General features: G+C 56.2%; 5 protein-coding genes across 19 annotated transcripts in view; all 5 read right to left on the reverse strand.

Moving 5' to 3' along the window:
- Positions 1-3,354, reverse strand: part of LOC119842579 (zinc finger protein 620-like) — a 35,883-nt gene extending 32,529 nt beyond the window's left edge. Inside the window, exons 1-2 of the mRNA XM_043497262.1 lie at positions 3,283-3,354; positions 967-1,111 (exon numbers count right to left, since the gene is read on the reverse strand). The gene's annotated coding sequence lies outside the window, so the exon portion shown is untranslated. The remainder of the gene's footprint in view (positions 1-966; positions 1,112-3,282) is intronic.
- A 947-nt stretch (positions 3,355-4,301) lies between these two features.
- Positions 4,302-8,411, reverse strand: SIT1 (signaling threshold regulating transmembrane adaptor 1). The gene is made up of 6 exons (XM_038371661.2): positions 8,058-8,411; positions 7,578-7,697; positions 6,996-7,032; positions 6,429-6,487; positions 5,815-5,882; positions 4,302-4,633 (listed from the first exon to the last, which is right to left on the reverse strand). Exons 1-6 carry the CDS (start codon positions 8,092-8,094, stop codon positions 4,367-4,369), a joined length of 588 nt encoding a protein of 195 aa, XP_038227589.1. The 5' UTR covers positions 8,095-8,411; the 3' UTR covers positions 4,302-4,366.
- On the reverse strand, positions 8,330-13,350 carry LOC119842902 (transcriptional repressor rco-1-like). Of its 3 annotated transcripts, XM_038371660.2 has the most exons (8): positions 12,737-13,350; positions 11,993-12,173; positions 11,674-11,780; positions 11,337-11,480; positions 11,120-11,200; positions 10,630-10,842; positions 9,907-10,047; positions 8,330-8,482 (listed from the first exon to the last, which is right to left on the reverse strand). In XM_038371660.2, the coding sequence occupies exons 2-8, from the start codon at positions 12,117-12,119 to the stop codon at positions 8,330-8,332; spliced, it is 966 nt and encodes a 321-aa protein (XP_038227588.1). In that variant the 5' UTR covers positions 12,120-12,173; positions 12,737-13,350. The 3 variants fall into 3 exon arrangements, with proteins under 3 accessions (XP_038227588.1, XP_043353169.1, XP_043353170.1); XM_043497234.1 differs by lacking the exon at positions 8,330-8,482 and having other exon boundaries at positions 9,910-10,273; positions 11,674-11,819; positions 12,737-13,347; XM_043497235.1 differs by lacking the exon at positions 8,330-8,482 and having other exon boundaries at positions 9,910-10,273; positions 12,737-13,345.
- Positions 13,351-14,955: 1,605 nt separating this feature from the next.
- On the reverse strand, positions 14,956-19,897 carry ZBTB9 (zinc finger and BTB domain containing 9). 2 transcript variants are annotated; one of them, XM_038371554.2, is made up of 2 exons: positions 19,858-19,897; positions 14,956-18,619 (listed from the first exon to the last, which is right to left on the reverse strand). In XM_038371554.2, exon 2 carries the CDS (start codon positions 18,592-18,594, stop codon positions 17,152-17,154), a length of 1,443 nt encoding a protein of 480 aa, XP_038227482.1. In that variant the 5' UTR covers positions 18,595-18,619; positions 19,858-19,897; the 3' UTR covers positions 14,956-17,151. The 2 variants fall into 2 exon arrangements, with proteins under 2 accessions (XP_038227482.1, XP_038227481.1); XM_038371553.2 differs by lacking the exon at positions 19,858-19,897 and adding an exon at positions 19,214-19,312.
- A 561-nt stretch (positions 19,898-20,458) lies between these two features.
- The window catches only part of SYNGAP1 (synaptic Ras GTPase activating protein 1), a 46,729-nt gene continuing 39,560 nt past the window's right edge, over positions 20,459-27,627 (reverse strand). For 6 of the 12 annotated variants that reach the window (XM_043497267.1, XM_038372228.2, XM_038372226.2 and 3 more), the window contains 2 exons: positions 26,102-26,184; positions 20,459-22,622 (listed from right to left, as the gene is read on the reverse strand). In XM_043497267.1, the coding sequence (XP_043353202.1) occupies positions 22,464-22,622; positions 26,102-26,184 (242 nt within the window). In that variant the 3' untranslated portion in view covers positions 20,459-22,463. The remainder of the gene's footprint in view (positions 22,623-26,101; positions 26,185-27,627) is intronic. The other 6 variants (XM_043497268.1, XM_043497269.1, XM_038372233.2 and 3 more) reach the window with 4 other exon arrangements.

Below are 27,627 nucleotides of genomic sequence, written 5' to 3' on the forward strand. Positions count from 1 at the left end.
ATGTAAACAAACTTGTTTGTCTTAGCAATTGGCTGAACAAGAAGTAGCACTGAGTGGACTTGTAGCCACTGAAGTTTTACATTGTTTTGTTTTTGAGTGCAGTTATGTAACAAAAAAAAATCTACATTTGTAAGTTGCACTTTCATGACAAAGAGCTTATACTACAGTACTTATATGAGGTGAATTAAAAAATACTATTTATTTTGTTTATCATTTTACAGTGCAAATATTTGTAATAAAAATATACACTTTGATTTCAATTACAAAACAGAATACAATATATATGAAAATGTAGAAAAAAATCCAAAATATTTAATAAATTTAAATTGGATGCAATTAAACATTAACAGTGCAATTAAAACGACGATTAATCGTGATTAATTTTTAATCACAATTACTTTTTTTAATCACGCGAGTTAAATGCGATTAATCAACAGCCCTAGTAAATAACAATTCTTCATTCACTTTCTCCACACTAGGCATTATTTTATAGACCTCAATCACATTCCCAACCCCCTCAGTCGTCTCTTTTCCAAGATGAAAAGTCCCAATCTTTTTAATCTCTCCTCATATGGAAGCTGTTCCATCCCCCTGATCCTTTTTGTTGCTTTTCTCTGCAATGAGTGTGTGGGGGCAAGTTAGAGATCTGGGAATCTCTCTCCCCAATTATTTCTCCAAGTGCCCCTTTCAGTCTCTCTCTCCTTTTTCTTGTTCTATCTCCCTTCCCCTGTTCTGCCCCTTGTGGCTGAGATTCAGCCATTCCTGGGGCTTTGCTCTCCTATGGCTGGATCAGCTCCTGCCATTGCTAAGGGGAGGAGGGGCTGTTTGTGCAGTCACTTTAATATCCATCCACAGCACATTTCCTAAGGTCTCTACCAATCACCTGGAGTCTCTGGCTCAGATGCTGATGTGGGCAGAGCCTAGAACTGGCCTATGGGGGTAATTACAGCTGGAGAAAGTCCTCACCTTGGCTGAGAACAGAAGAAGTTTTACTCAAGGTCACTCCCCCACCTAGACCCCTCTCTCTTGGGGAGCAGCCGCTGCTCAGCCTGGGCTCCAAGGTCACGGTGGAGGCAGCAGCATTTGACCCAGGAAGCTCAACACCAATATCCTGAGGAGAGAGAGACAGACAAATAATGGCTAACAGGGACCCACCCCAGAGACGACTACATCTCAGCAGTGAGGAAAGCAATCCCACATGGAGACCATTCATCATGGGGTTTTGGATACTACTGGTGACATTGGTGAGGGGAAAATGAGGGGCTAATACAGTAGCATGGAGATTTTCAGCCATTCTGGGCAGCAAGGAGCCCATCATGAGTGAACCCTCATCCTGTGTCCCCTGCAGAAAAAAAAAGGTTCCAACCAACTGTCCTGTGAGCAGCTGGGAGACTGGCCGGGGAGGCTTCTGGCTTTGTTATGTATTAAATATGGGAAGGTCACTTTCATCAGAAAACATTTTAATGGAGCTAAATGGGGAAAGAAATGAGTCTCAAATGAGAGGGGAAAGTTTATCATTTAATCCGTTACAACCGCCAGGATGGAGAATGGCTCAAGGCAACATATTCCCTCCCAAAAAGGAGAAGTTGCTGAAACTAAACCTGGGAACACCTCCAAACCCGAAATCCTTTTTAACAGACATTTGATAATTACATGGAAAAAGGCAAAAATCTGAGCGCTGATATCAATGTTCAGTCATTAAAGGGAGAAGGTGGAAATCTGAAAAATTCTGAATCAACTTTCACAAACTAGAGAGGAAAGTATAAAGTTGTGAGGGATTATATATCAACAGCCAATAGTGCACAGAGGTAAAATCTGAGTGAATTTCATGTCGTTATTTGAAGAAGATAGAAAAGGGGCAACAAGGATTTGCTATCAATATTCAAGAATTTGAGAAAAAGTAAAAATCTGAGAGGATTTTATGTTAATATTCTGTAATTAGAGAGACAGGAAAAATCTCAGGGAATATTAAATTAGTAAAAGATAACTAGAGAGGAAGCAGGGCAAAATTTTAGAATATTTTAGGATATTCTCCTAAAGAGCTCTATGTAGCTCAGAAGCTTCTCTCTCTCACCAACAGAAGTTGGTACCATAAAAGGTATTATCTAACCTACCCTGCCTCTCTAAATGCAAAGCACCGCACTTTGGAGGGGAAAATTGGAGCTCCTTGTACACCTTACTGGGTTGTAAATTAACTATCAGCTCAAGAAAGTGACCTGCATGTTGCTTAATTAAGACAGCTTAATTAAAAACTGCACTCAATGCACAGCCACAGCCCAGAAAAGCTAACCACATGTAAAGATTCATAAAGAATGGGATGGAGAATAACACCAAACATTTATATATAAATCAAAGGGGCAGCCTCTAATATCTTGGGACCACCATGGCTACTACAGGAGAGCACACTGGAAATTTTATATCTATCTTTGAGAACTGGGGAGGAAATAGATCAAAAATATTTAATATGATAGAAAACCACCAAGTTCTGAAGGGATTCTCTATTGATACTAAATATGTGAGAAAAGTGGGAGAGTTTGATGGGCTTCTCTAGGGCACTTCATGAGCCTTTGGGGAGCTGCTTTCAGAGGGTACGTGGGGGGGTCTGGAGCAGAGACTCCCTGGCACTGGGCAGGCGACGGGGAGCTGCGTGGGGCAGTGAGGATTTCACACCGCCTGCCCCCCCGTGGATCCCGGGCTGCACACACCCCGCCTGTCCCCGCCCCCCCGACACACGAAGGGGAAGCCCCGCCCCGGGGCAGAGCCGGCCCGAGCCGAAGGCAACGTGAGGGCTGCGGCTCCCCCCAGCGCCCTGGTGCAGAGTCTCCATGTCCCACCCGCCCAGCTCAGCTCAGGCTCCCAGCAATGGGCGCGTCGCCAAGCCCCGCGCCTCCCTACTTCCGGCTCCCATCGGCCGGCCCCGCCCCGCCCCGCCCCGCCCCTTCCGGCTCCATCAGCCCCACCCGCGCCAGGCAGGGAGCCGAGAGCGGCCGCAGGTTCCGCAATGAGGCGGGAGCCCCCTGCGCCAATAGAAGGCCGGGCGTGCGTGAGAGAGAACTACGCTTCCCAGCGTGCCCGGGAAAGCGGGGCGGGGCACTTCCGCCTCCTGAGCGACGGGAAGGCCCGTCGCCGGGGCAGGAGCTAACGTCACTTCCGGCCCTAGGAGAGTCAGGAACTACACTTACCAGCCTGCCCCGGGGCGTTTCCGTCCTCTGGGGCCCAGCGACGGGGGGGCCCCAGGGTCAGCCTGGCCCCCCTCCCCTACCGGCCCCCTGGGCTACGTACCGGCGTCTGTTTGCCACCGGTGCCTGCGTAGCGATCCGAGGCGCGTTTACCTTGGGGCTGGGGCAGCTGCGCACGGACTGGGCATGCTCAGTAACATCTGCTGAAGCCGCTGCCCTCACCCTGCCCTCACTTGCGGGAGGGCGGAGTCTAACCGGCTGACGAAAGTAAACAGCGCGCGGCTGCGGCAGGGGCGCGAGGGTTTGGATCCCCGCGGGTAGGGCGGAAGCCGGGAAAGTTCCCCACAGTAGCGGGACCCCAGCGTCCGGCAGGGTGTTGCCCTGAGGAGGGGGCTGTGGCTGGTGCCTGCTGCACCCCCCGTGGCCGTGCCCCCGCCCCACGTCTCCGGCTGCCGGGCTCTGGGGTCAGCCGCCCATTCCTTGGCCTTCCCCCTTCATGCCTTTCCTGCATCACCCCTGCGTCCCCTCCACGCCCCCAGCTCCGCCCCGCCCCGCCCCGCCCGCCGCAGGAGCCCGGTCTGAGACACACCCAGGGCGCCCCTAGCTCTTCCACTCTCAAATTCCAACCCCCCCCATCACTTTGGAACATCTTGAGCCCACCTGGGGCAGGGCCCATCTCTCATTGCACCTGTGAACTGGGGTGGGGGGCTGTACAGATCATGCCTTCCATGGGGAAACCACCTCTCTGTTTTGCGGGGTGGGGGGTATGTTAGTACCTTGCATGACGGGGAAACCAAGCTCAGGAATGTGGCAGGGTAGGTGGTGACTGGCACCATAAAACTCAGCTGGAAGGCACTACCCCCGCCCCCCAACAGTACTAAGAACTATGTACTCCCCTGCCCCATGTACAAGAAGTATCCTCATCATCTTCCCTGGCAGGGGAACTGTGCATTATTGAGCAGGTCCGGGGAATCTTGGCTCCTTGAGGAAGTAGGCACAGAAATTAAATCGCTGTCAGCAACACAGAATGATGAGATCTGAGCATGGCCCCAGCCTGGGGCAGTGGGCATTGCTGGAACAGGGGCATTTTTGTATCCTCAGCAGCACATGAGACACTGGAGCCATTAGTGAAGCTTGTATTTATTGCTATAAATCATGCACACAGAACCCTGTTAGCCCCCCACCCTTCAGCTGGGAACTGCATGGTTGTTAGCGTAGTCTTGGTTCTCAAACTTGGCTGTGTATCTGTCTGAATGCACAGACGCATAAAGCTCTGACTGCGGCCGAGTAGCCTCTCTGCCCTTCAGGGGCCCCCCGCCCCAAATCTCTGGCTCTGACCACCTGGGCCCCATCACCACATCTGTGTACTGGATCTCAGCACCCCCCACTGATGACTCTGGCAGCTGCCGGCCTTGGGGTTTCAGCATCTTGAGGTTGGCGTAGCACGTAGGCTTCTGGGGACAGAGCAGAGGTGTTGGGGGAAGGGTGGTATATGGTGGCTTGTGCCTTAGAGTTGGGTGGAGGCCTCTGGCTGCTTAGGCTGCCACTGGCAGCACTAACTCCCACCCTCTTGTTACCAACAAATTCCCCGTGGGATGGGTTTTGCTTCTGCTGGGGATGGCTGAGCTGAGCGACCCTGAATAGCAGGAGAGTCCCTTTGCTCCCTCTCAGGAAGAGCATCACCCCCATGCTGTGGGGTTCATGGGCTGCAGGAAGGGAAATAGCCCCCTGACACTCAGAGACCAGCTTATCTCCAGAGCAGGGAAATACCTGGAGTCCCCATCACCGTTGTGTCTGAGGAATTGTGCCCCACAGCTTGTTCCCTGGGGCTTTAGCCTTCCCCAGTGCTGCTACTCAGCCCTCTCCTTGCAGAGAGGATGCCTCAGCACCACTCACCACATAGCCTGCCCTACTGTGAGACCACAAATGCAGCTAGGGCCTCAGCTCAGCTCAACAGATCCTGCTGTCATCAGCTCCAAAGTGTCTGTGACAACAGGGCTGAGGCAATGATGCGTGTTCAGTCTCACTCATACATCCCTTTCCCACTCTGTGCTGCCTGCTCTGTCCATCAAAGCTAACCCCCACTGTCTGCAAACTGCATCCCAGTTCCATGCCTGGTGGTCCTGCTGTTCGCTGGAGGCAAACTCAACAGTGGGACACGGAGCAGCCAGCAGTCAACGGCAGAAAGTAGGTCGAGGAGAGGAGTTGGGTTTAGCACAGAGATGCTCAGGGCCGATAACTCACTGCTTCCTGCCACTCTGCAAGCAGTTAATCTCCACACACAGCCCCTGAACACATGAATGTAACACTCGCAACTCTAGAGCCCCCACAGCACCAGCTCTCCCACCCCATTTGCAACTCTGCTGGTGCCCCTCAATCTGGACCTGCAGTCACCTGCTATTCCAAGCCTGGGCTCTCTCCCATCCCCACCAACACCCCTCAATCACAACCTGCAGCCCCCTGATATCCCAGGCCTGGGCTTCCCCACCCACACCTTAACCCTACCCAATTTCTAATGCCACAGGTCAGTCAGTCAGTGGGGACGGCCCCTGCACCATCAACTCCCCAGCTGACTGCTGTGGCTTCTGTGGCTACAGATGTCTTTGGCCACAGATGTACCAAGAGCTCTGCTCACCTTGGGGCTGGATTCCTGCTCCTCCTGGGACTCTGACACTGCTGAGCTTTCAAACCCAGAACTTTGCCCTGTCGACAGAGGGAGAGGGAAGGTTGCTGCTGAGAGTCCAGAACCAGCTCGGAGATAGAAGCCAGCTCCAGTTTGCAGAAGTACTGAGCAGCTGGAGGGAGCCCCAGTTCACAGGCAGCACCTGGCTGTCTTAACGAATCCTGAGTCAGGCAGCCACAGACTCTCAGGGTCCTCAGGATGGGAAGGGGGGCTGATCCGCAGCCTCAGCGGCTGCTGCCTCCCTGCACACACGGACAAAGCTGCTTCAAACACCTCTCCTCAGCATACACAAGAAACCAGCCCATGAATGGTCCTTCATAGAGAGGGTTTGTGGCTGTGGCCAAGGGCCAGGCTCCCAGCAGACACAAATCAGCATTGATGATGCTGACATGCCTGCTGCCAGCTGGAGACTTGATCAGTCTATGTCATAGAACAGGTGATAGAATTATCTTCTCTCCACACACATTGTGTGTGTAAGTGCATGTGTGCCCTTTTATTCAGGGCAGAGACCAGGCAGCCTCAGCACAATGGGGCCTGACCCTGTGAGGGGCTTGGGTGCAACTCACCTGTCTGCAGGTAACTGATGTTGCCATAGACTGGAATCTCCTCAGTCACATGCTTCACACTGGGATGGAAACCAAAAATCCAGTAAATGGCTCAGAGCCAGGGTCAAAGATGAATGCGCTGGGGACAGACAGAGGAAGAGGAGGACTGGGAAAGGTGGCGGTGGTGGTACACACCCAGAGAGGGAAAAAATGCTTGTGTGGGCTCTATCTGTAACAATCCCCTTAATTCAGACCAGAGGCTCGTCCAGCCAGAGAGCTGAGCTGGTAGTGACATGCAGGATGGGGAATCAAAAACCCTGATTTCTGGACCAGCTCTGGCAGGGGAGTGGAACCTAGGGGTTGAGAGCAGGAGGGGAGGCCCGGCAGTCAGGACTCCTGGGTTCTATTCCTTGGTTCCAATTCCCTGCGACTTTCCCCCCTTCTTGCTGTCTCTGTTCCATCTTGCTGGCTGACAAAGCTCCCCCCTCACCTCCCCCTAACAGCATGGGGAGAACCTCAGTGGTGATGTTTTGGGATTTGGACAATACAGTGACTCGTTGCTCCTGCTGTTTCCTCTGTTGGACTCACCTTCTGCTGAACTGAGGTAAGAGCCTCCTGGACTCATCTGGGCAGTTAGGGTGGGAGACAGAGAGAGAAAGAAAAAGAAATCAGCTCCACAGCCTTTAACGGGGGTTGCGGGGTGGGAGTGGTCTCTGGGATGCTGGTGGTGCCAGTGCAGTGTGGCAGGTAGGGACATGGGAGGAGAGGGAATCAGCGGGGAATGGGGTTCTGGGTGGGGGAGCCTGGGCATGAGACAGGTTGGGCACCATGGAGAAGGGGAGCTAGGTTCCCTATGCAGTGAGATGTGGAGGTGGGAGTTGGGGCTGGGACATGGAGTGAGGGGGGATAAAGGGTGCCCTCTGCAGGAAGACACAAAACAGGCAGAGGGGGCTGGAGGCAGTAGCCCCTTCTGGAGATATATGGGAAGGGGACCAAGGAGACAGACCCCTGTAGGGGAGAGGGATATGGGAGCCGGCACCCCCTGTGCACCAAGACAGTCTGGGAGACAGAGGGACAGGAGAAAGGAGCCCCACATAGGGGTTATAGTTAAGGGGGGAGGAACTGTGCCCCTGTGCTCTGAACAGGCTGTTCCCTCCCTGCAGCACCTACCTCTGTGTGCCATGTGCCTCACACAGCAGAGGATGTTCCACAACAGGGACACCAGGTGCGACAGGACCAGTGCCCCGACAAGCCCCCACATGGCACCAGTGCCTTGCACCTGCCCCAGACCTGCAAAACAGAAGGGCTGCTGGGAGCACTGGGCCCACACTGTCTGGAGAGAGCCCTGCCCCACCCAACCTGGGCCTGCCCAGCTGGCTTTGGTGCTGCAGCAGAGGGGTAATATGGCTCCCAGGCAGCTCATTGCATAGTCCCTGGCTGAGCTGTCAGGGCTCCCTGGGGATTCTGCCATCACGCTACGAACAGCGAACGCTCCGGCAATTGTCACATCCAATGTGGGGATGTTCCCCCAGAACGCTGCCCCTCCCCACGTCACACTGAAGCACAGAGATGGCCCAATTTACCTTTACAAACACCAAACTGGGCGGGTGTTTGAGCCTCTCCACTTGGCACAGCAACCCCCAGACTCACCTGAAAAGTTACTGCAGTTACAGCTGGAGGAGCCCATGGGTGGGAAACACGATTTTTTCCTACGGTGAAAGAACCTTGATAGCAGACTAGAGTCACTCTAGATTCAGGGCAGATGCCCACGCTGGTTGCAGCCGCTCCAGACTGGATCCAGGCAATGTCTCCTGCCCCGATCCTGGTGGCACCAGTTTTACTGCTTCATTTCCTCAGCCCTGGTGGAGACCCCCCCCCCTTCTTGTCTTACTGAAGAAGCAGCTCTGGCTGTGCCAGGGGGGTTAGCATAGCTGCAGCTGTAACCCACGGGGATTTCCGGTGCCAGAGCCCACAGACATCTCCTCCCTCTGCATTGGCTCCTGCTGTTCACGGCTCAGCAGCTGCAGTGCACAGCTCCTGCCTTTCTGGGCAGGTTCCACTGAAAGGTGGGTCTGCTGCGGGGAGGGGGGAATGGGACTCAGAGGTGTCTCCAGAGCTTCTCCCCCATTCTCATGCGTTAATTCTGTGCTCCCCAATCCCCACCTCTGCTCCTTCTCTAGTACCAAGGGTTCTTCACACCTCTCACAGGCCTGCTCCACTTCCCCCTTCCCAGCTGCAGGAGTGAGGGAGGGAGACTCTTTTCATTCCTTTCCCTCCTGTAAGGATGGCATTGGCTGCTACCCCTGCCCCTCCGTCACCCAGACACAGCTCTGGGCTCTGGAGAGGAGGGGAAGAGCTCCCACTGCCTCTGCAGCAGCCCTGATTGGCTGCTCATCCCCAGGAGGTGGAAAGGCAGCCAACCAGAAGAGTCTTCCTATGTGTCAGGCTGAAATTCCCAGGAAGGCTGGAGAGTTTCTTGCATCATCAGGAAACCGACTGCAACAGAGGCCAAAACTCACATCACTCTGGGGAGGAAATTGGGAGCTGGCAGCACTGAGGAGGTCTCATGACTGCACTGCTGCTCCTTCCCACCTGGCGTTCCTGCCTCACCCTGCTCCATCCCCATTCCCCTCACTCCCTCCCCCCGGGTTCTCCATCCCCATCCCCTTCCCTCGGCACCCAGTGTCACTGCCATTGCAGCACTGAAACTGGACTCATTCCAGGGGAGCCTTTGTCCTTCGCTGCATTCCCCCTGGTCCTGGGGGGCATCTCACTGCATGTTCCTTTCAGCTGGGACTGGCCCTGGTGCTCCCTTCTCCCCAGGAGGGTTGATCCCTGCAGCATGGGGTGTGTCTGTGTATGAGGGCTGAGGCTGTCCCTGCAGCAGTGTGGTGGTGGTGGGGAGGGGGGGGAATGAGGGCAGAGGCTGTTCCTGCAGGGGTTGGGGGATGAGGGTAGAGACTGTCCCTGCAGCGAGTGGAGGGGGAGGATGAGGGTGGAGGCTGTCTCTCCTCCGAGGATATACTGCAGCTGACAGCAAGCTAAAAGCAGTGGTGTGGCCATTGGCTGTCTAATGCCAGCCTTCAGCGACGTCCCCACAGCTCTTTTTAGCACATTAGCGCAAGTCTGCCTACCTAGGCTGGGAGGCTTGTTCCCAGATGCAGTGTAGACGCTCCCTGCACAGAGTTTCCTGGTCCCAGATGCTATTGCATGGACAAAGGCTGACCAAACCCAGGACTGGGGGGTGCTGGGGGTTTCCCCACCAAACTGAGGGAAATGTAACACTGCTGGAGATGAGCCACCACTTCCCTGCATAAAGTGGTGGCAGGAAGTGGTTTAGACCCACCAAGAAAAACATGCCCTCACAAATCCCAGTGATTCCCAGTGCACAGGCCTCTCCTCCCCGCAGAAATTCCCAGCACAGAGGCTAGCTTCCCCCCCACCCCCATGACTCCCAGCACATGGGCCAGGCTTCACATTCATAGACCCCATGAGTCACCTCTTCAGGTGCAAGAAGTTTATTAGATGCCAGCAGGTGCCTAGGACTCTGGATGCTCCAGGTCTCACAGAGGGGTGCAGGGGAGTTGGGAAGGGGGGCCTGGTGTTCCTGTGTTCCCAGATGTTGCAGAGGGCTGTAGACCTGGCGAGGCAGAATTGTGTGGGACAGCCATAGATCAGAGGAGCTGTAGATGGAGGGGACTGTGACTCCCAGGTTTGCACCCTTCTCACCCCCTCTCTGCTGGGGCTCAGTGCAGGTCCGTGATGTGGAGATTCCCTCCCACACCAGCCACAGCCACCACCCGCCCACCGGGTGCTACTGCCACAGCCTGCACCGGTTTGTTGGGCAGCAGGATCTCGCCAAGCACCTGGAGACAAAGAGCATGTCACCCAAGACTAAGCACCCTGCTACTCTGGCTCACACCACCCAATCCCTGGCCTTCCTCCGCCCCACCCCTCCATCCTTGCTTACCTCCCAAACCTCCCTGCTGTCCTTGCTCATGTCATGTCATGCCACCCTCCAACCACCCATTCCCCTGACCTGCTTCCCTGGCTCATACCACCCAAGGCCCCCAAACATCCCCCCATCCTGTTCCCTGGCTCACACTGACCCCCTGCCCTCAAGGGTTAACCCAGCTACACTGGCTCTCACTGTCATCCCCCCAAGTGGGGAATGCCTACTCCCCCTTTACTCCCAAGCAGAGGTACCCACCTCCCATCTCACCTGGTTAGTGCCAGTATGGATGGCGCTGGCTCCGCTGCTGCCGCTGCCCCCAGCCACCACTATGTCCTGGTCACAGAATCGGGCTGCGTAGAGGAACTGGCCCTGCATGGGACCCCCAGGAAAGCGGAGGTTCTTCTGCAGTTGGGATGTCCGCAGATCCCAGAGCTGAAGTGCGTTGTGGGGCACCCAGGAGCCAGTGAGCACACGGTTACCCTTGGGGGGAAGGAGTCAGGCTCAGATATGGGGCGTTACCTCTTCCCCGGGGCACCCAGGAGCTGGTACCAGAGCATGGTTACCCCACTTGGGGAAAGGTTACTTCTTTAGTGGGGTCGGGTATTGGGGGGCAGGTGACCCTGATCCCAGAGCTATTGGTTCAGGGTCAGTGCAGAAGCTCCAAGAGAAGTCAGCACAGACCAGCCCTGGCCAGGACTTTCCATGCCCACACAGTGTAGCTCATGCCCCCGTCCCCGTGTCACCTCCCACATCTCACCTGGATATCAAGGCCTGGGCCACAGATGTGAGGCCCACTGATCACTCTCTGAGCCTCCTTTGCCATCCGCTTGTCCCAGATCTAGGCACAGATAAGAGACAGGTAACAATGGTAGCATCCAGAACCCCTCCCCATTAGCCAGAGGCCACAGACACAGCCCCCTCCATTTCCTCCTGCTACCTCTCCATCCATACCCACCCATAATGCAGGGCCTCACCTTCACACAGTCATCCCAGCCAGCTGTCAGGAACACATGGCGCTGTCCAGGGTGGAAACGGAGAGCAAAGATGCAGCGAGAGTGCCCACTGCTTGGTGTAACATCCCCCGTCATGAAGTCAGGAGCCTGCAGAATGTGGGACAGCTGTGGGGAAGGGAAGCAGAATCTGGGTCATGGGGTGATTGGGACACATAGGTGGGAGCAGGAGCAACACACACACACACGCACCCCATCCTTGCTTCCCACCCCCAATCCAGATAGAGCCTTCCCCTAGGCACCACCCCTCCCCCCATCTGTGCTGCCTGCACTCTTTTCTGGCATGCCCCTCCCCACTCACCTGGTTGGTATGGCTGTCATAGAGCCGAATATGTCGGTCCTTGCCAGCTGTGGCATAGGTGCTGCCATCCATGCAGAAATCCATGGCATTGATCTCATTCTCCTTCTCTGGGGTGGGACAGACATGGGGAGAGCAGTTAGCAAGGGCTGTTACACCAGCAACAAGGACAAAGGTGAGGAAAGGATTCCCCCAGATCACTGACCCCCCACACCATGGGGCCTGGGCTCCTGGCCCTTTCCCTCACAGCCCTTTTCTTGGGGAGAAGAGGGAAAGGCCCATCTGCTGGGCACATGGTGACAAGGTACTCTATGGAACGTACCTGTCACTGTCTCCAGCAGCGTCTCTGAGTCCATGCTGTAGAGAGAGATGATGCCATCAGCCCCCACAGCCAGGAGCAGGCTGGGTCTCCCCGGGTGGTAGGCCAAGGCAGTGATCGCATGGCGCATACGGTGTCCTCGGAAAAGGGACGAGTGCAGGGAGGCTGTTGCCACGTTCACAATCTGAGAGTGAGTGGGAAAATGGAGAATGGAATGGGTGATGTGAGAGGAATGGCGTTACACCCACCCCCGGTACTCCTTCCAAGTACCCACGCAGCCCCGCTATCCTCCAACCTCCCCTTCCCTGGTTACCATCCAACCCTGTCCTGGGAACACATGCGGTCCCGTTACCCTCCAACCCCCTCCCGGGAACACACGCAGCCCCATTAGTCTCCAATCTCCCATCCCCCCATTACCCTCCAACCTCCTCCTGGTACCCAAGCCACCCTGTTACCCTCCAACCTCCCCTTCCCCCACCGTTACCCTACAACCCCGCCCCAGTAGCTGCACAGCCCTGTTACTCTTCGACCTCCCATCCCCTCATTACCCTCCAACCTGTCCTCCCTCCCGTACCCTTCAACCCCCTCCCAGTACCAACGTGGCCCCACTTCCCTCCATCCTTTTCTCCTCTGTTACCCGCCAACCCGCGCTTCCCCTCCGGTTCTCTCCAACCCCATCCAGGGACCCACGCAGCCCTCTTACCCTCCAGCTCCCCTCCCCCCGGTACTGCCCTGTAGCCCCGGTACCTGAACAGCCCCGTTGCCGAACCCGGCTGCCAGGCGCCCCCCGGCCGGCGCAAAGCGGAGGCTGTAGATCCCGCGTGGGTCAGTGCTGAGCGGCACCTGGTGCCGGATGCGGAGTCGTGCGGGGCCCTGCGCCGCCTCCACCCTCTCCCTGCCGCGCGACTCCAGCAGTGCCCGCTCCAGCCGCCGCCGCGCCACGGTGGCTCTCCCCTCACACGGCGCAGGCACCGCGGTCACGGAGCGACGGGCAGGGCGGGGGCGGTTTCCTTGGTTACGAGGGACCCCCCCTCCCGTTTCGCTTCCACCGCGTCCCGGGCTTGAGTCAAACTGTTTCCATAGCAACAGCTTTCCGAGCCCGCGCTTGCCAACATGCGCTGATTGGCGGAGTCAGCCTTCCTGCACGGGGATTGGCCGAGTGCTGAGCCCTGCTCCCATGTCTTCTGATTGGCGGAAGGATCCGAAACGGCACTGCGATTGGCCAAAAGCCCCGTGTCCGAGGGGGCGGGGGTCGAGGCCTCGATTCAGTCCCGGGAGCCCATCGATGGGTGGGTCTACACGGGGTCAGAGGTCGCGGCCTGAGGCCTCTTTACAGGGGGTGTCTGGGGGATATGAGGGGGGCAGGGGGTGTCTGGGGGAAGGCACGAGTGTATGGGGATATGAGGGGGGCACGGGGTGTCTGGGGAAGTCAGGGGGTGTCTGGGGGATATGAGGGGGGCAGGGATGTCTGGGGGAAGACAGGAGGTGCCTGGGGGAAGGCATGAGTGTATGGGGGATATGAGGGGGGCAGGGGGTATATGGAGGGAGGCACCCATGGAGGGGGCAGAGATGTACAGTGCAGGTGTCAAGGATGAAGCTGGTATCAGGGACAGGGTTTAGTCCTTTTTCCATCTGTGGCAACCTTGAGAAGGTCAAAATGAAACTCTTGCAAATCTGCTTAGATTCCATAGCAAAATTTTATACAATATAGAGATTTGGGTTTGTACAAGTGCTACACACAAGAACCGTTGCACTAATTGATTCACACCCCTCTCCTCAACCCTCCCTCTCCACAGAACTCTCCCTGTCTGTTTCCCTCCATGCTAGTGTTTCTGAACTATCCTTGGGCCTCTGTGTCCCACAGCCCAAGGCAAGATTGATCCTCACCCGGATCTCCCCTCAGGGAAGGGATCCCGCGAGTCCCTCAGTGTGAGGGGATTGTTTCAGAGCTCCTGGGCCAGTGACTCTCAGCTCTCTCCATTTGAATCCCATTTGGTTCCCTTCACCATAGTCCTTGGCACTGGCAACCTTGAGACACTAGTAGTTACAACCCTATCCCCGCCCCAGCCATTACTTTGCTGAGATGGCCAGATTTAGCTCAGTCTCCCCTCTGGCAGGGACAAAAGAAAACATGCAGAAAACTGAAGCTACATGGGTCAGAAAAGCTTGGTGTGTATGGACCCCCTGCTAGAGCAGCACCCTGCTCTGGAACAAGCTAACCTGATTTGCATCCACACAGAGTGTTTCTGAGCTAGTCACCAGGGAAGGAATTAAAATCCTTGTACCCAACACAGAGGCTACAGAATGTTAGGAACCATTAGTAATGGGATAGATAAGAAGACAGAAAATGTCATAATGCCACTAAATAAATCCAAAGTATGGCCACACCTTGAATACTGTATGCAATTCGGGTCCCCTTTCTCAAAAAAGATATTAGAATTTCAAAAAGTATAGAAAAAGACTAAAAAAAAATCGGGTATGGATCAGCTTCCATAGGAAGAGAGAGTTAAAAGACTGGGATTGTTCAGCTTAGAAAAGAGACGACTAAGGGGGGAGATGACAGAGGTCGATAAAATCATGATGGGTGTGGAGAAAGTGAATAAGGAAATGTTATTTACTCATTCCCATAACACAAGAACAAGGGTCACCCAATTAAATTAAATAGGCAACAGGTTTAAAAACACACGAAAGGAAGTATTTCTTCACACAACACACAGACAACCTGTGGAACTCACTGCCAGGGTATGTTGTGAAGGCCAAAAGTATAACCAGGTTGAAAAAAGAACTAGATAAGTTCCTGGAGGACAGATCCATCAATGGCCATTAGATAATTAGGGATGTAACCCCATGCTCTGGGTGTTCCTAAACCTCTGACTGCCAGAAGCTGGGACTGGATGACCCGGGATGGCCCCTCAATAAATTGCCCTGTCATATGCATTCCCTCTGAAGCATCTGGCACTGGCCACTGTCAGAAGACAGGATATGAGGTTAGATGGACCACTGGTCTGACCCAGCATGGCCATTCTTATGTTCTTAACCAAGAGCAGAGGCTGGCAGGGAGAGGTGTGTGAGCACAGCCCATGCAGGGGGATCCAGGGAGGTGCATACAGTTAAAAACAAGGGAGTAGCTTTCCCTCTTTGGGTGAATGAGAAGGCTCAAGGTGTTATTCAAGGAAACAGATTCTCACCCGGGCCAGTGATGCCAGTGGGAAAGGGCATGAACCACGGCAAGGAACTGGTGGGAAAAAGAGGGAAAATAAAACAAGGTCAATAAGAAACACACCCATAGCAGGAAGCCAGGGACAAGAATGGGTGAGGCTGCTGAAGCCAGAAGATAGGGGGAGAAATCAAGCAGAGTAAGGGATTGCAGAGGGGCTGACAACCCCAACCTCACATGGCTCATAGTGGAAGTGACCCAGGGACTTCAGCTCCACAAAATTGACCTTTACTGCTTGCTCTGAACATGTCACTCTGCCACCTGCTTTGTGCACCAGCCATTAGAAGGGTGCGCAAAGACCCACACTCTCTAGCGTACAGCACATTCACACCAGTCTCTACCCCTGTCCCCAACCCACCCTAGTCCCGTGCTGGGGCTCACAGGGAATCTGAGTCCACAGGCCTGGGATGTGCCTCACAGCACAATGAAGGGGTTGGGAATGGAGTGGCTGAGCTGCTCTGGCAGGAGGGGGAGCTCACACTGGGCCTGATTGGAAGGCGGGTGGGGTGACAGTGGGAGCAATACAGCCAAAAGCCTCCCTGCAGAACCAGGAAACCTGGGCAAAACCCACTATGGTTCTATGGCCATGGCTCCCACACTGAGCTTTCCCCGTCCTGCCCATGCATGCCACAGTGCTGGGGTTGGTAGCATCCAGGTTACTGACCTAGCCAGTGGCAGCAATAGAAAAGAGTTATGTCTGTACCAAATGGTGAACGGCATTTGGCTTTGATTTTTGTTTATGCGCCTCTCTCTCATTTTGTGCACTGTGTTGAAAAGCCAGCCTGACTTCAACAAAGCCAGTCTGTTCCAGACACTGCCCTGCCAGGGAAAGGACTATCAACGACTGGACCATCAAGGCCCATCAACTTTGGATGATTCAAAGACTTGCCCAGTTCAGGGGACAATGTTTTTCTTCCCTGGGTCTCACAGGGCATGGGGTTGGAATATCCTAGACTGGGCACATGGTCCAAAAGTGTCAAAGACTAGGTTTAAGGGGAGTGCTCCCGGAGAAGGGCGGGCTGCCCACTGCCACACTCCACAAGACCAGGCTTGATGGAAAGAAGGCAGGAGGGACTTGGCCTTGTCTGGAACACTGCCCAGAACTCAGTCTCGCAGAAGGAGTGAGATCAGACTGGAGGGGAGCTCAGGACTGTGGTTTTCACAGATCTGTAACACTCCGCTGCTTTAAGACTAAAGTGTCTATGGTTAAGAAATCACTTTGCTGAGCCTGGGTTCTTTGCTTACCTACCTTATTGTCCCTAAGGAGTTAGTCATCACCCTGAGCGCCCACAGCAAGACAGATTCTGAGGGAATATGTACAAACACTTGAGGGGTGGGGAAGGCTGAGATGCTGGTTTTGGTGGCTAGGCTACAGATTCCCAAGTCCCAAGGAAAGGTGGCAGCCATGGAATCCACACCTGGGAGTGTGCCTTATAAACCCAGAGCCAGGAACAGTGACACAGCTCTGCCCAGACTCAGCTGAGTGAAGAGTAAGTGGGATCCAGCAGTTGAGTTCACTCACAACAGAGCAGTATCCTTTCAGAGGAGGGCAGGGCCAGATTGGGAACAGGGATGTAATGTGGCTGTTAATCCCCTGCCTTGAGGTTCCCATCAGCCTCTTGCTCCACCCTCCTGCCTTAAGCTCCCACATTAGCCTGGGGTTCTCTCGCTTTCTCTATCTCCCCCCTTTGACCCATGGCAAGTTCTGTATGTTGGAAACACTAAGCCATGGAGCAGCATGGGGAGCCACCATGCTGGGGCCAAATCCCCTGGCCTGCCCAGCTCCCATTTGTGTCCCTTCATGTTTTGGTGTCCCTGGGGCCCTAGAGCAGGTTACCAAGCTCAGGAGGGCAGAGCTGCAAGGATACAGAGCAACAAAGCTCAGGGGCTGGATCAGGCCTAGAGAAGGCTGGCAGGAGTCCTCCACTCAGTCCCGCCCTGGGTTTTATTTGTAGGTCCAACAAGCAGTGGCCCAGCCCTGGCCCTTGCACAGCTCCTTGTGCTTGAGGAAGCAGTTCTGCACACGGAACTTGCGCCCACAGTCCTCGCATGAATACAGGTTCCCATCGTGGGTCTTCATGTGCTCCGTCAGGTGGTGTTTCAGCTTGAATTTCTTGTTGCAGACGGAGCAGCCGAAGGGGCGCAAGCTGAAGGTCAGCATGATGTGCCGGTCACGCTTGGGCTTGACGGCAAAGCGCTTGCCACACAGGCAGCCAAACTTCTTTCCATCAGGCGCTGTCACAATTTTAACAGGTGCATGCACCACCTGGCCATGCACTGCATGGGCAATGATCTCATTGCCATGTAGGTCCACTGGCTTCCAGGAGCTCTGGGGGAAGCTGGCCTCATCGGAGGAGAGGGGCTGGGCCTTAATAGTGAAGCCAGGGGCAGCAATGGAGGAAGAGGAGGAGGTGGCACCAGTGCCCGCAGCAGGGATTATGTAGCTGACTTCACTGCTTGGCTGGAACTCTGCCTGGCACAGACCCTGAACCTCAGCCATACCCAACGCCCGCCCCTGTGCCAGCGACTTCAGAAAGCTGGCTTCACCTGCAGCATTCACACCACCTCCCAGTCCTGCCACTGCTGCCTCGTCAGGGTCAAAGCGCTCCTGCTTGATGTAGAAGATCTTGGGGTGGTCACGGGGTCCATGGAAGGCACTGTCCAGCTCCCCTGAAGACTGCCCCTTGGAGCCACCTCTGCCACCACCCTCTTCATCTTCCTCCAGTACAATCTTTACGGCCTTGTCCATTGAGCCGCTGCAGATCTGGGCCTGATGTTCCTCCTCCTCCTCCTCTTCCTCCTCCTCTTCCTCCTGTGACACCTGGATCTTCATCACCTCATTGTCAGGGCAGCCTGGTGCTGTTCGGCCTGATGACACCCCACCATGCCCAGGCCCCTCTGAGCTGCCACCCCCTGGCTCCCCATCATCCTTCACAGCAAAATAGTTGCTGCTACTGGGGGACTGGCTCTCGCTTGCCCGGCTGGACCAGGGCCGGCAGGGGCCCCCCTCTAGCTCTTTAAGGATCTCAGAGCACTGGTCCACCACCTGCCACATCTGCAGCCCGCTGGCCACCAGCAGGTGACTGGGCAGTGCCTCCATCAGCAGCTTGAGGCGGCCAGAGTAGATGAGCTGTAGCAAATTCTCAAAGGCCTCTGGCTCAATGACAGTGGGCAGCACAATGCAGTTGGTGTCATTGAGGAGCAGCTTATCATGGAAGTAGGGAGAGGAGGCTGCCAGCACGCTCTTGTGAGCCTGGAAGACCCGGCCCTGCACGTGGATGGAGATGTCACAGAACTTGCCCTCCAAGCGGTGCTTGTTGAGTGACTCCAGCAGCACCGCAGCATAGTGCGGGAACTCAATCTGGATGCTGCGGGTCTCGGGCTCCATGGCACCACCTGCCCAGAGCAGGTCACTGCAATGGGAGAGACAGGCAGTGAAGGATGCTGAGGCTAAGAAAAACTCCCTACCCATGGTGCTGCCTGCCACAGGGATGGAGAACTGTATGGGGAGTAGCAGAATGCAGGGATGGGCTGGAGCCCCAAGAAACCTCCAACCCCGGCACTGCCTGCTGCAGGAGGAAAATGTTAATGGAGCAGGACAGTTGGGGTGTTGGGGCCCAGAGAAACACCCCCACCCTAACCCACCCTTTCCATGGCATCACCTATTGTAGGAGAGCGCTGGTGCAGAGTGGTTGTGAGAAAGCACTCAGGGATCATTACCAGGGCTTCAACCCTCCCATCCCCACTGTGGGGTCAGAGGGACCCGGACAAGGGGTAAAATGAGTGTTTCACAGACCAGAATCCTGAGAGCGGGAGTAGGGACCCCCAACCCCCCCCACAAAGCACCTGCCCCACGTCAGTGCCCCCGGGGAACCCTAATCTCTTCCCAGCATTGCAACCCTACAGAGTATACCATCTGTCCGCCCCCAGTGCCGTGTGCAGCCCCACAGCGGGACACTCCCCCACCCCAGCTACGAGGAGGCGGGAGAAGTGAACTCAGCTCTTACCTGCGGCGAGTTGTACAGGAGGGCGAGTCCCAGCACCGAGGTCTGCTCGGGCCAACCGAGAGCGAGCCCCGGGACACGCCTCCCCCCGCGCCCGGCCAACCGAGAGCGAGTCCCGGGAAACCCCTCCCCCCGCGCCCGGCCAATCGAGAGCGAGTCCCGGGAAACCCCTCCCCCCGCGCCCGGCCAACCGAGAGCGAGTCCCGGGAAACCCCTCTCCCCGCGCCCGGCCAACCGAGAGCGAGTCCCGGGAAACCCCTCCCCCCCGCGCCGGCCAACCGGGAGCGAGCCCCAGGACACGCCTCCCCCGCGCCCGGCCAACCGAGAGCGAGTCCCGGGACACGCCTCCCCCCGCGCCCGGCCAACCGAGAGCGAGTCCCGGGAAACCCCTCCCCCCGCGCCCGGCCAACCGAGAGCGAGTCCCGGGAAACCCCTCCCCCCGCGCCCGGCCAACCGAGAGCGAGTGCCGGGAAACCCCTCCCCCCGCGCCGGCCAACCGGGAGCGAGCCCCAGGACACGCCTCCCCCGCGCCCGGCCAACCGAGAGCGAGCCCCGGGACACCCCGCGCCCGGGCCAACCGAGAGCGAGCCCGGGAAAGTCCCTCCTACTGTAGCTGGGTCACCAGTCAACCACTGCAGGACACTCACCCCGGGTGGCCATCGGCCAAACAAAAGCGAGCCTGGCCCCTCCCCCACAGACTTTCCTTCTCCGGAGTACCCCCCCCAGCACGTGGCCAACCAACCGCTGGCCGAACACGAGCCACTCCAGCTCCTCCCACACGCGGGCCAACCAACAGCTGACCTTGCGGCGCCGTCTCAGCCAATCAGCGCTCAGCTCACCCCTGAGACACGCCCTACCCCTGGCCAACGCAGGCCAGAGATCTGCCACCCGGTGTCGCACCCTGGAAGCCGGAGCCGCCAATTGGTGGGCGCCTAATCTCCCTTCAGCCAATTACAGAGCAGCTCTCTAGTAACTACCCCATTCTTCGTCCCGCACTCTGATTGGCCACAGAAGGAGTGTTCTGTGATTGGCGGGGGCGGTGCTGAGATCCTAGGGGTTTGGGGACACCCGCTCTGCTCTTTCCCTGTTGCCGCAGCGCGCTGGGCGGACCCCCCGCGGGGGCCGCCCCGGGCTGTGCCCTCTACCCCGCGGAACCCCGGCCTCCGGGCCGTGCCCTGCACCCCTGCAGAGCCCCCTCCGGGCCGTGCCCCCCCAGGCCGTGGCCTGCGGCCCAAGGCCAAGGTGGCGTAAAAGAACAATCGCTGTTTATTAAACGTTTCTCCGTTGGCACCACACACTCCAGAAAAAAAGAGAAAAAATAAAACGGACATAAAAGAAACGGAGAGAGAGAGAGACGCCCGGGGAGCCCGACGCGGCGTCGGGGCGGGCGCTCGTGACCTGAACTCCCTTCCCAGGGTGGCGGGGACTATGTACAGAGACTGAGGTCCGGAGAGGTCTATGTACAGTACAAATCCGGTGGTAATTACAGCACCCAGCCTGGGGGCGATGCAGCCAGGATGAGCCGGGGGAAGCGGGGCGGGGGAGAGGAAATTTCACATATGTACAAACTTTTATATAATAATAATAATAATTAATACGTATAAATATCATGGCGCCGCCCGAGTCGCCACTGTCGGGGGGGGAGGAATCCTTACAAAAGAAATACGGACTGAGGTGGGGGTGGGGGCAGAGGAGGGCTGGTTAATGGCGAGTCTTGTCCTCACCAGAGTCTGAAATAGAGACACAGAAACAGCAAAGAAACACCCAGTACAATCACTGCGCTGAACACATTCACCCAGCAGCTCAGACCATAGCACGACGGTGAATAGCCACAAGAGTCCCCTCCAGTTCTACGTGCTCAGGTGTTGGGGGGCGCTCACCCGCCCTGGTGCCCTGCACGTGCCTGCGGGTCGGCAGAGAAATGGCTTCTTAGTTTGTTGGTTGTTCCCCACCACCAACCCCAGACTAGGGGGATGGGGGGGGTCTGAGAACAGGAAGGAAGGAAGGAAAGAAAAAGCCCCTCCCTCAATGCCCCCCCCAAAAACCCCAACCAATGTCTAGAAAATCGTCATTTCCAAAGACCGGGGTGGGTGCAGGACACACGGCGGGGCGGGGGGCTAAGCAGGCAAAGCCCTTTATCAGAGTATAGAGAGCGCAGAGAGCACAGGGAGAGGGTGATGGGATCCCAGTGCTGACACCAGGTGGGAGTTGGGGGGAAACCCCCCAGTGCTGACAGCAGGTAGGAATGGCAGAGGTGAGGGGCAAACCCCAGCACAGGCAGGAAAGGGGGTAGTCTCTCCCTTGGCCAGGGCAATGGTGTGGGGCAGCCCTGCCTTACTGGGGGTGAGGCTAGCGTGTGATGGGTGGGGCAGGGAGAGTACCTGCAACTCCACAAGCCTTCCACCCTGACCCAGATCCCATTGCTGGAGGGGAAAGAGAGAGAGAGAAATACTGGGACAAAGAGCTGGGAGCCCTTCCCTCTTAGTGAAACCTCTATCTCCTCTAGAGAATGCCCCTGTCCCGGGGAGCTGGAGCCAGGCAGAGACCCCCCCCCACATGCAGGGAAATGGGGACAGCTTTGGCTCAAGCTGCCTCCAGTCTCAATTGATAACCCTCCAGGATTGTCTCCAGGAATTAAAGACTCAATTTTCATTAAATATTAGGTCATGTGATGAAACTCCAGGAACATGGCCAACCAAAATCAGCCCCCTGTCTACCCCCCCCCCCGACCCCTGCCATGGCTCCTGAGGGCAGTTTGGAGGTGAGTTTACTCCCTCCCATGTGCACACACCAGGAAAGGAGGGGGCAATACCATAAAATGGCTGCCGGGGGAAAATAAGACCACTCCTGAGAATCCGAAGTGGGGAAGAGGTAATGTCCCAATTTCCTCCAAGGGGAGGCAGAGGTCTATGGGGGGGGGTGTCAGCCCTGCTCCCTCGGGGAGGAGAGGGGAAGGTGTATGGGAGGAGGGGGTGTAAGATTGTCATCTGTGTTCTGCTATAAAACACCCTGAAGTTGAGTTCAAAGCATTGAACTGTCCCCAAGGACAGTGCAGGTGGGGGGCTGGTTCATGGGGGCAGGAACGGGGGGGCGCTGGTGCAAGGTGAGGGGGCAAAGGGGGTGCCTCCCCCAGTGCAGGTTTATTTGCTTGGGAGGGGCACTGTGTCCCTGCCAGGGTCTCTGCTGCTCCCGCCGAGCTGCGGGCTGGGGGTGCCCCCTGTCTCCCCCGGGCCGCGTCTCGCGGGGGCGGTGGCTAGTGCTCAGCAGCGGTGTTGCGGAACTCTCCATTTTCCATGATCTGGAGTCGCGGGGGCGGAGGCGGTGGCTGGGCGGGCAGGATCCCGTTCCATGGCTGGGCCAGGGCGCCGCTCAAACGCGGGTTTGCTGTACCCACGGCGGAAAGCTGCCTCTCCTGCAACACAGACACACAGAGCAAAGGCTTATTTATTAACGTTACGGGGGCTCAGCCGCTCAAACTGCAGACCGCCCACCAGCCCTCCAGAAACCTACCCAGATGGCTACCCCTGCCCCAGCCGTCTTCCCCAGTGCCTACATCCACCCAGGCAGCTCAGTCCATGGGGCCGACCTAATCCAGGAGCCTCCAGCACCAACCCAGGAACAGTAGGGGTTCTCCTGGGGATTTGTTGCTTGTTTCCCAAGTAGAGGAGGATGGCCCCAGGTTTTCTCTGGCCTGGCAGTTCATGGGGTGGGCATGTTAGCTAACACGGGACTCTGGCAGTGCACCCTAAACGCACAGTGGGACAAAAGAAAATGGATTCCTACTGGAAAACATGTTAACACCCCCATTGTAATTCACTTCTCTTAGCATCCAGCTGGACAAACCCTATTCCCAGCCAGCTACCACCTGGTCGACACAGACCTAGCTCACCTGGTCTACCCTTAAAAGCTGTAAATTAGGGGTGGTGACGTCTTACTAATACATGGGTACCACTAGGACCCCAGGGCAGACAGTTATCCTGAGATTAATTTACCTTAGGGAGGAATGCCAGAGTTGTGAATAGGGTGCTCTCCTGCGACGCAGGAGCTCTGCGTTCCAGTCCCTGCTCTACTGCAGGCTCCCTATCTCAGCTTGGGCACATCACTTCTGGCGAGATTTACAAAGACAAGACTTTGACACCTAATCTGTTTGGAAATTTTTGAAAACCCTACTAGGTGCCTATCTGCATCCTCAGGCACTAAATACCCTGGAAAATCTTGGCCTCACCAGCAGCCCAGCTCTCATGAAAGGCTCCTCTACACCTGAATGGTGTCCTGCTTTTACTGCCCTGGGGGGTTAAAGCCAGATACCCTTGCTAGTGTGGACACAGTGATGTTAAGGTGTTGCGAGCAGCCAGCCATTCCTGAAGGGGAATAAGCTAGAAGGGTACAAGGCACTTTTTTCCCATTCTATCTGCGTCCTCACTAGGGTCGCCCAGCACAGCTCTGCAGGACAAACTGGCCAGCCCAGCCTTAGACGAAAGATGCTTCTCCTGACTGAGCCAGAGGAGGGGCTTTGACTAAGCACTCAGTACCCAGTTTAACAATTGGGCAGCAGCACAAGCTGGGCTTGCTGGAGGTCGGGAAACAAGGGTAAAGCTTCCCCTCCCCATACTCCTTTCTGCTGTGTAACCCCAATCCTGGGGGCACACCCCTTGCTCAGCATGCTGCCAGTTCACAGGCTCACATTTGCCCAGGGCTATTTCAGTGGGAGGTCACTGGGGACATGGCAAACCTGCCCCAGCCCACTCAAGCTAGGGACAAGTGGGGGAGAGACCCCACTGCCATGGGGGGAAGAGTGGGAAACAGCCTCTTGCTCCCACTGTTCCTATAGTCCTTCCATTGGCACAGGGTGGGCTTTAAGGGGGCTGTGAATGAGGCCAAGGCAGTTGCTGAGTCCATGACATGGGAGCCCAGCTCAGGGCTGTGGGTCAGTGTCCCACTCTGCTGTTGGGGAACACTGTCTGGTCCCTGTGGAATCACAGTCTGTCCGTGCTATCCCCTCCCCCACATAGCCCCACACCATCACCGAGAATGACATTCCCACACACGCCCTCCCTACGCGGGCACTAACCTCTCATGCCTGCCGTCCGGCACCACCCGGGACCATTCCGGGGCGCCCCCCTCCGGACGGTGGACTGTGCTTTCATCGCTGAGACCTGTGCCCCCCCCCGACACACATGCTCACAGGACACAGACACACCCACACCCACATTACACTGCATATGCCCTCCCCTCACATTGCACGCACGAGACGCAGACACCCCCACTGCAGCCCGGCCCCCGGGGAGCCAGACCACCTGAAATCAGGGCTATGGGAAAGAGATTCCCTGCAATTGCGGGTAGCTCAGGGCTGAGACCTGAGGATCCCACTCCCTGCCCCCGACTCCCTGGTTTTGTCCCCTGGGAGCTGAACACAGCCCTTCCCCCCCACCCCCAGCAATTCAATAGGAGTTACAGGTTCCAGTGAGATGTGGTGTAGACAGACACAAGACAGGAGGTGGAAACGAGATGGGTATGACACTGGGGGATTAGCGCTGGGGAAGACGCTCACAGACATTAACAAAACACTAACTGCCCTTGTCTGGTGAGAGATGTTTCCCCCAACATTTCCCCAATTTAACTCCCCAATCAGCCTCCAGCCCAGCTCTGATTCCCCCTCAGCCTCCCTCCCAGCACTGCTCCCCGAGCTTTTCAAGGGAAGGGTGCTCACGTGGGTAAGACCTGGGTCCCAAACTCAGCGCCCCTCAGAGGAATGCAGCTCTCTGTGGGAACCTGCTTTGTGCTGAAGACAGGGTGAAGCGAGGGCATGGGGGGAAGGGATCACCCCCAGCACCTCAAAGAACTCATGAGGTGTTGGTGGGGGCAGCCCAGGCTGCCTGGTGACTCCCAACATCCCAGCTCCAAGGAAACAGAAGTGCTGCCACTACCCCAAGAGAGGTTCATGGGCTACCCTGGTGGGAACGCACCCCAGGCCAGGGTCAGACGAGCTCCGAGTCCAGGAGCAGGGGGGCAGGAAGGCAGACAGGATGGGGACAGGCTGACAGGTGACATTGTTTATTCCTGACACACGTGATTCTCCTTTGGTTCCTGTTCTGTACCACTAAATGGTCCTCGTGTTGCATCCCAGCATGGGTCAGCTGGTGCAGATCAGACCAGGAGCTCATCTAGACCCATCTTCTGTCTCTGCTAGTGGCCAGCGGAAGGTATGAGGGGGTCTCATCAGAGGCAGCGCAGGGAGAAGCACTCAAGCAGAGGGCACTGGGATGGAAAAGACCAGAGGAACATTGGCCCCAAGTGCCCATACCCAACTGGCACCTTTCCCCATCCCAGCTGCGTCACGGCAGGAAGCAAGGCTCTGAGGAGATTGTGATGCAACACCCAGACAATTCTGCCCTCTGGTCACAGGCTGCGCTCTGATGTTCTCTTCTCAGCCACTGGCCGCCCCATGATGGAACTGCTCCAGCCTGAGACCCCCAGATCCTGGGGAGTGCGGAGTGGCTCCCCAGAGATGGCGGAAGAAGCCAGCAGGACCAAGAAGCTTATGGGAAGGCCTGGAAAAAGGGCAGGCCCTGGGGCTGAGCACCACAGGCGGCACCAGCGGCACTGCCCCCGAGAGACACAGTGTCTGTGAAATGTTCTGACCAGGCTCTATGGTGCAGGTTCAATCCCCCCACGCCATGCCAGTACTCAGTGGTCTGGGCCCACTGGAGAGGGAGAGGCTGGACCCTCGGCGGGGCAGGGGGGATAGAACCAACCAGACAACGGAGTTAATTGAACCTAATGGGGAAGGAGAAGGTAGTTTGCTAGTCTCTACAGGGAAGGGTGATGCACAGAGGGGGAGGGGGTGCGTGTGCAGATGGGGGTGGAGGGGGAGGAGAGGAAAGGACCCACCTGATCTGCTACCAAACGGCGAGAGTCCCCCCGATCCCTCCACGTGACAAAAGCAGAGTCAGAGAGAGTTACCTGATGAAAAGCTAGGATGAAGAGGAGAGAAACAGACGGGTCAGGGCCCCGGCACTGGTGCCCCCCCGGTGGGAGCACGGATCACCCCGTCGCTGGCTCCATCATCTCCCCAGAAAACAGGAAGGGTCCACAGACCCAGGATGGGAGACAGCTGGGAAGTGCTGGAGGCAGCAGGGGGAAGGGGCCTGGGAAAATCATGATTGAAGCCCTCTCCCTGACCCCTCGCTACACCGCTACACTCACAGATCCAGGGCCAACATGACCCTGCTCTGGGGCACACGGGGACAGCCGGGGAAGCGGGGAGACATTCCTGCAACTGGCTCATGCTGGGACAGCCAGGTGAACAGCTGCTAGAGCTACCCAGCTACCTCAAAATCCTAACACACACACACTGCCCGGTATCGGTGCATGGACCCCTGGGCACCCAGCCCCAGTATCCAAACATAAACACCTATACGGTGACCACCTTGGCAGGGTGCAAATAAGGGGAAAACATGGGGAAAATAAGGGACCCCGCTTTATTTTAAAAGACCTTTTAGGGAAGCACCATATCCCTTAGCATATCACCAACTGGTCTGAGTGTACGTGTCTACTCCCTCCTTCAGGATACAGTGCAAGTCTCATAAGCTTCACTGTAATATTTAGAATGGAACTCATCCATTTTAATCAATGTCAATACATCTGAAAATAAGGGATGGGTGGCTGTCCTAAGGCACAAATCAATGAAATAGGAGACAATCCCTTCAAATAAGGGACAGGTGTTATTCCTAAAAACAAATCTAGCCTCCCTGCAGTGACCCCTAGACAACAAAACTGTTCAAGCTCACAAGCGCCGCACCGAGAGATGGCCACTGAGCAGCCCTCATGGCTTCCTGGGCTCACACAGCCATGCCTGGGAGCCCAGCACAAAGCCCCATGGCTGCCTCTGAAGACTATGTTTCAGAGTAGCAGCCATGTTAGTCTGTATTCGCAAAAAAAAAAAAAAGTACTTGTGGCACCTTAGAGACTAACAAATTTATTTGACCATAAGCTTTCGTGAGCTACAGCTCACTTCATCGAATGCATCCGATGAAGTGAGCTGTAGCTCACGGAAGCTTATGCTCAGATAAATTTGTTAGTCTCTAAGGTGCCACAAGTACTCCTTTTCTTTTTTTCTGAAGACCATGAATCCAGCTTCCGCAAGCCCTGGCCCATGGACACCCTAAACCCAGGTGCCAAAGCCTTCTCTGACTCCAATCTCAGCACAGGACACACTAGGCTCTTGAGCCAGGCTCCATAGCCTCCCACTGGCTCCAATCCCAGCTAGAGTTACCACCTCCGAGGTACAAAAATCCCAGGACATCTGGGATGATCCTCTCAAGCTCATAAACTGGCCAGTGGGCAGAATATACTGAGCCCCAACAGACTTCCCAGGACAGCCACCTCAAACAAGGGATGATCATAGATAGGTGGAA

The sequence above is a fragment of the Dermochelys coriacea genome, chromosome 14, assembly GCF_009764565.3.
Source record: "Dermochelys coriacea isolate rDerCor1 chromosome 14, rDerCor1.pri.v4, whole genome shotgun sequence".
Classification (NCBI taxonomy): domain Eukaryota; kingdom Metazoa; phylum Chordata; order Testudines; family Dermochelyidae; genus Dermochelys; species Dermochelys coriacea.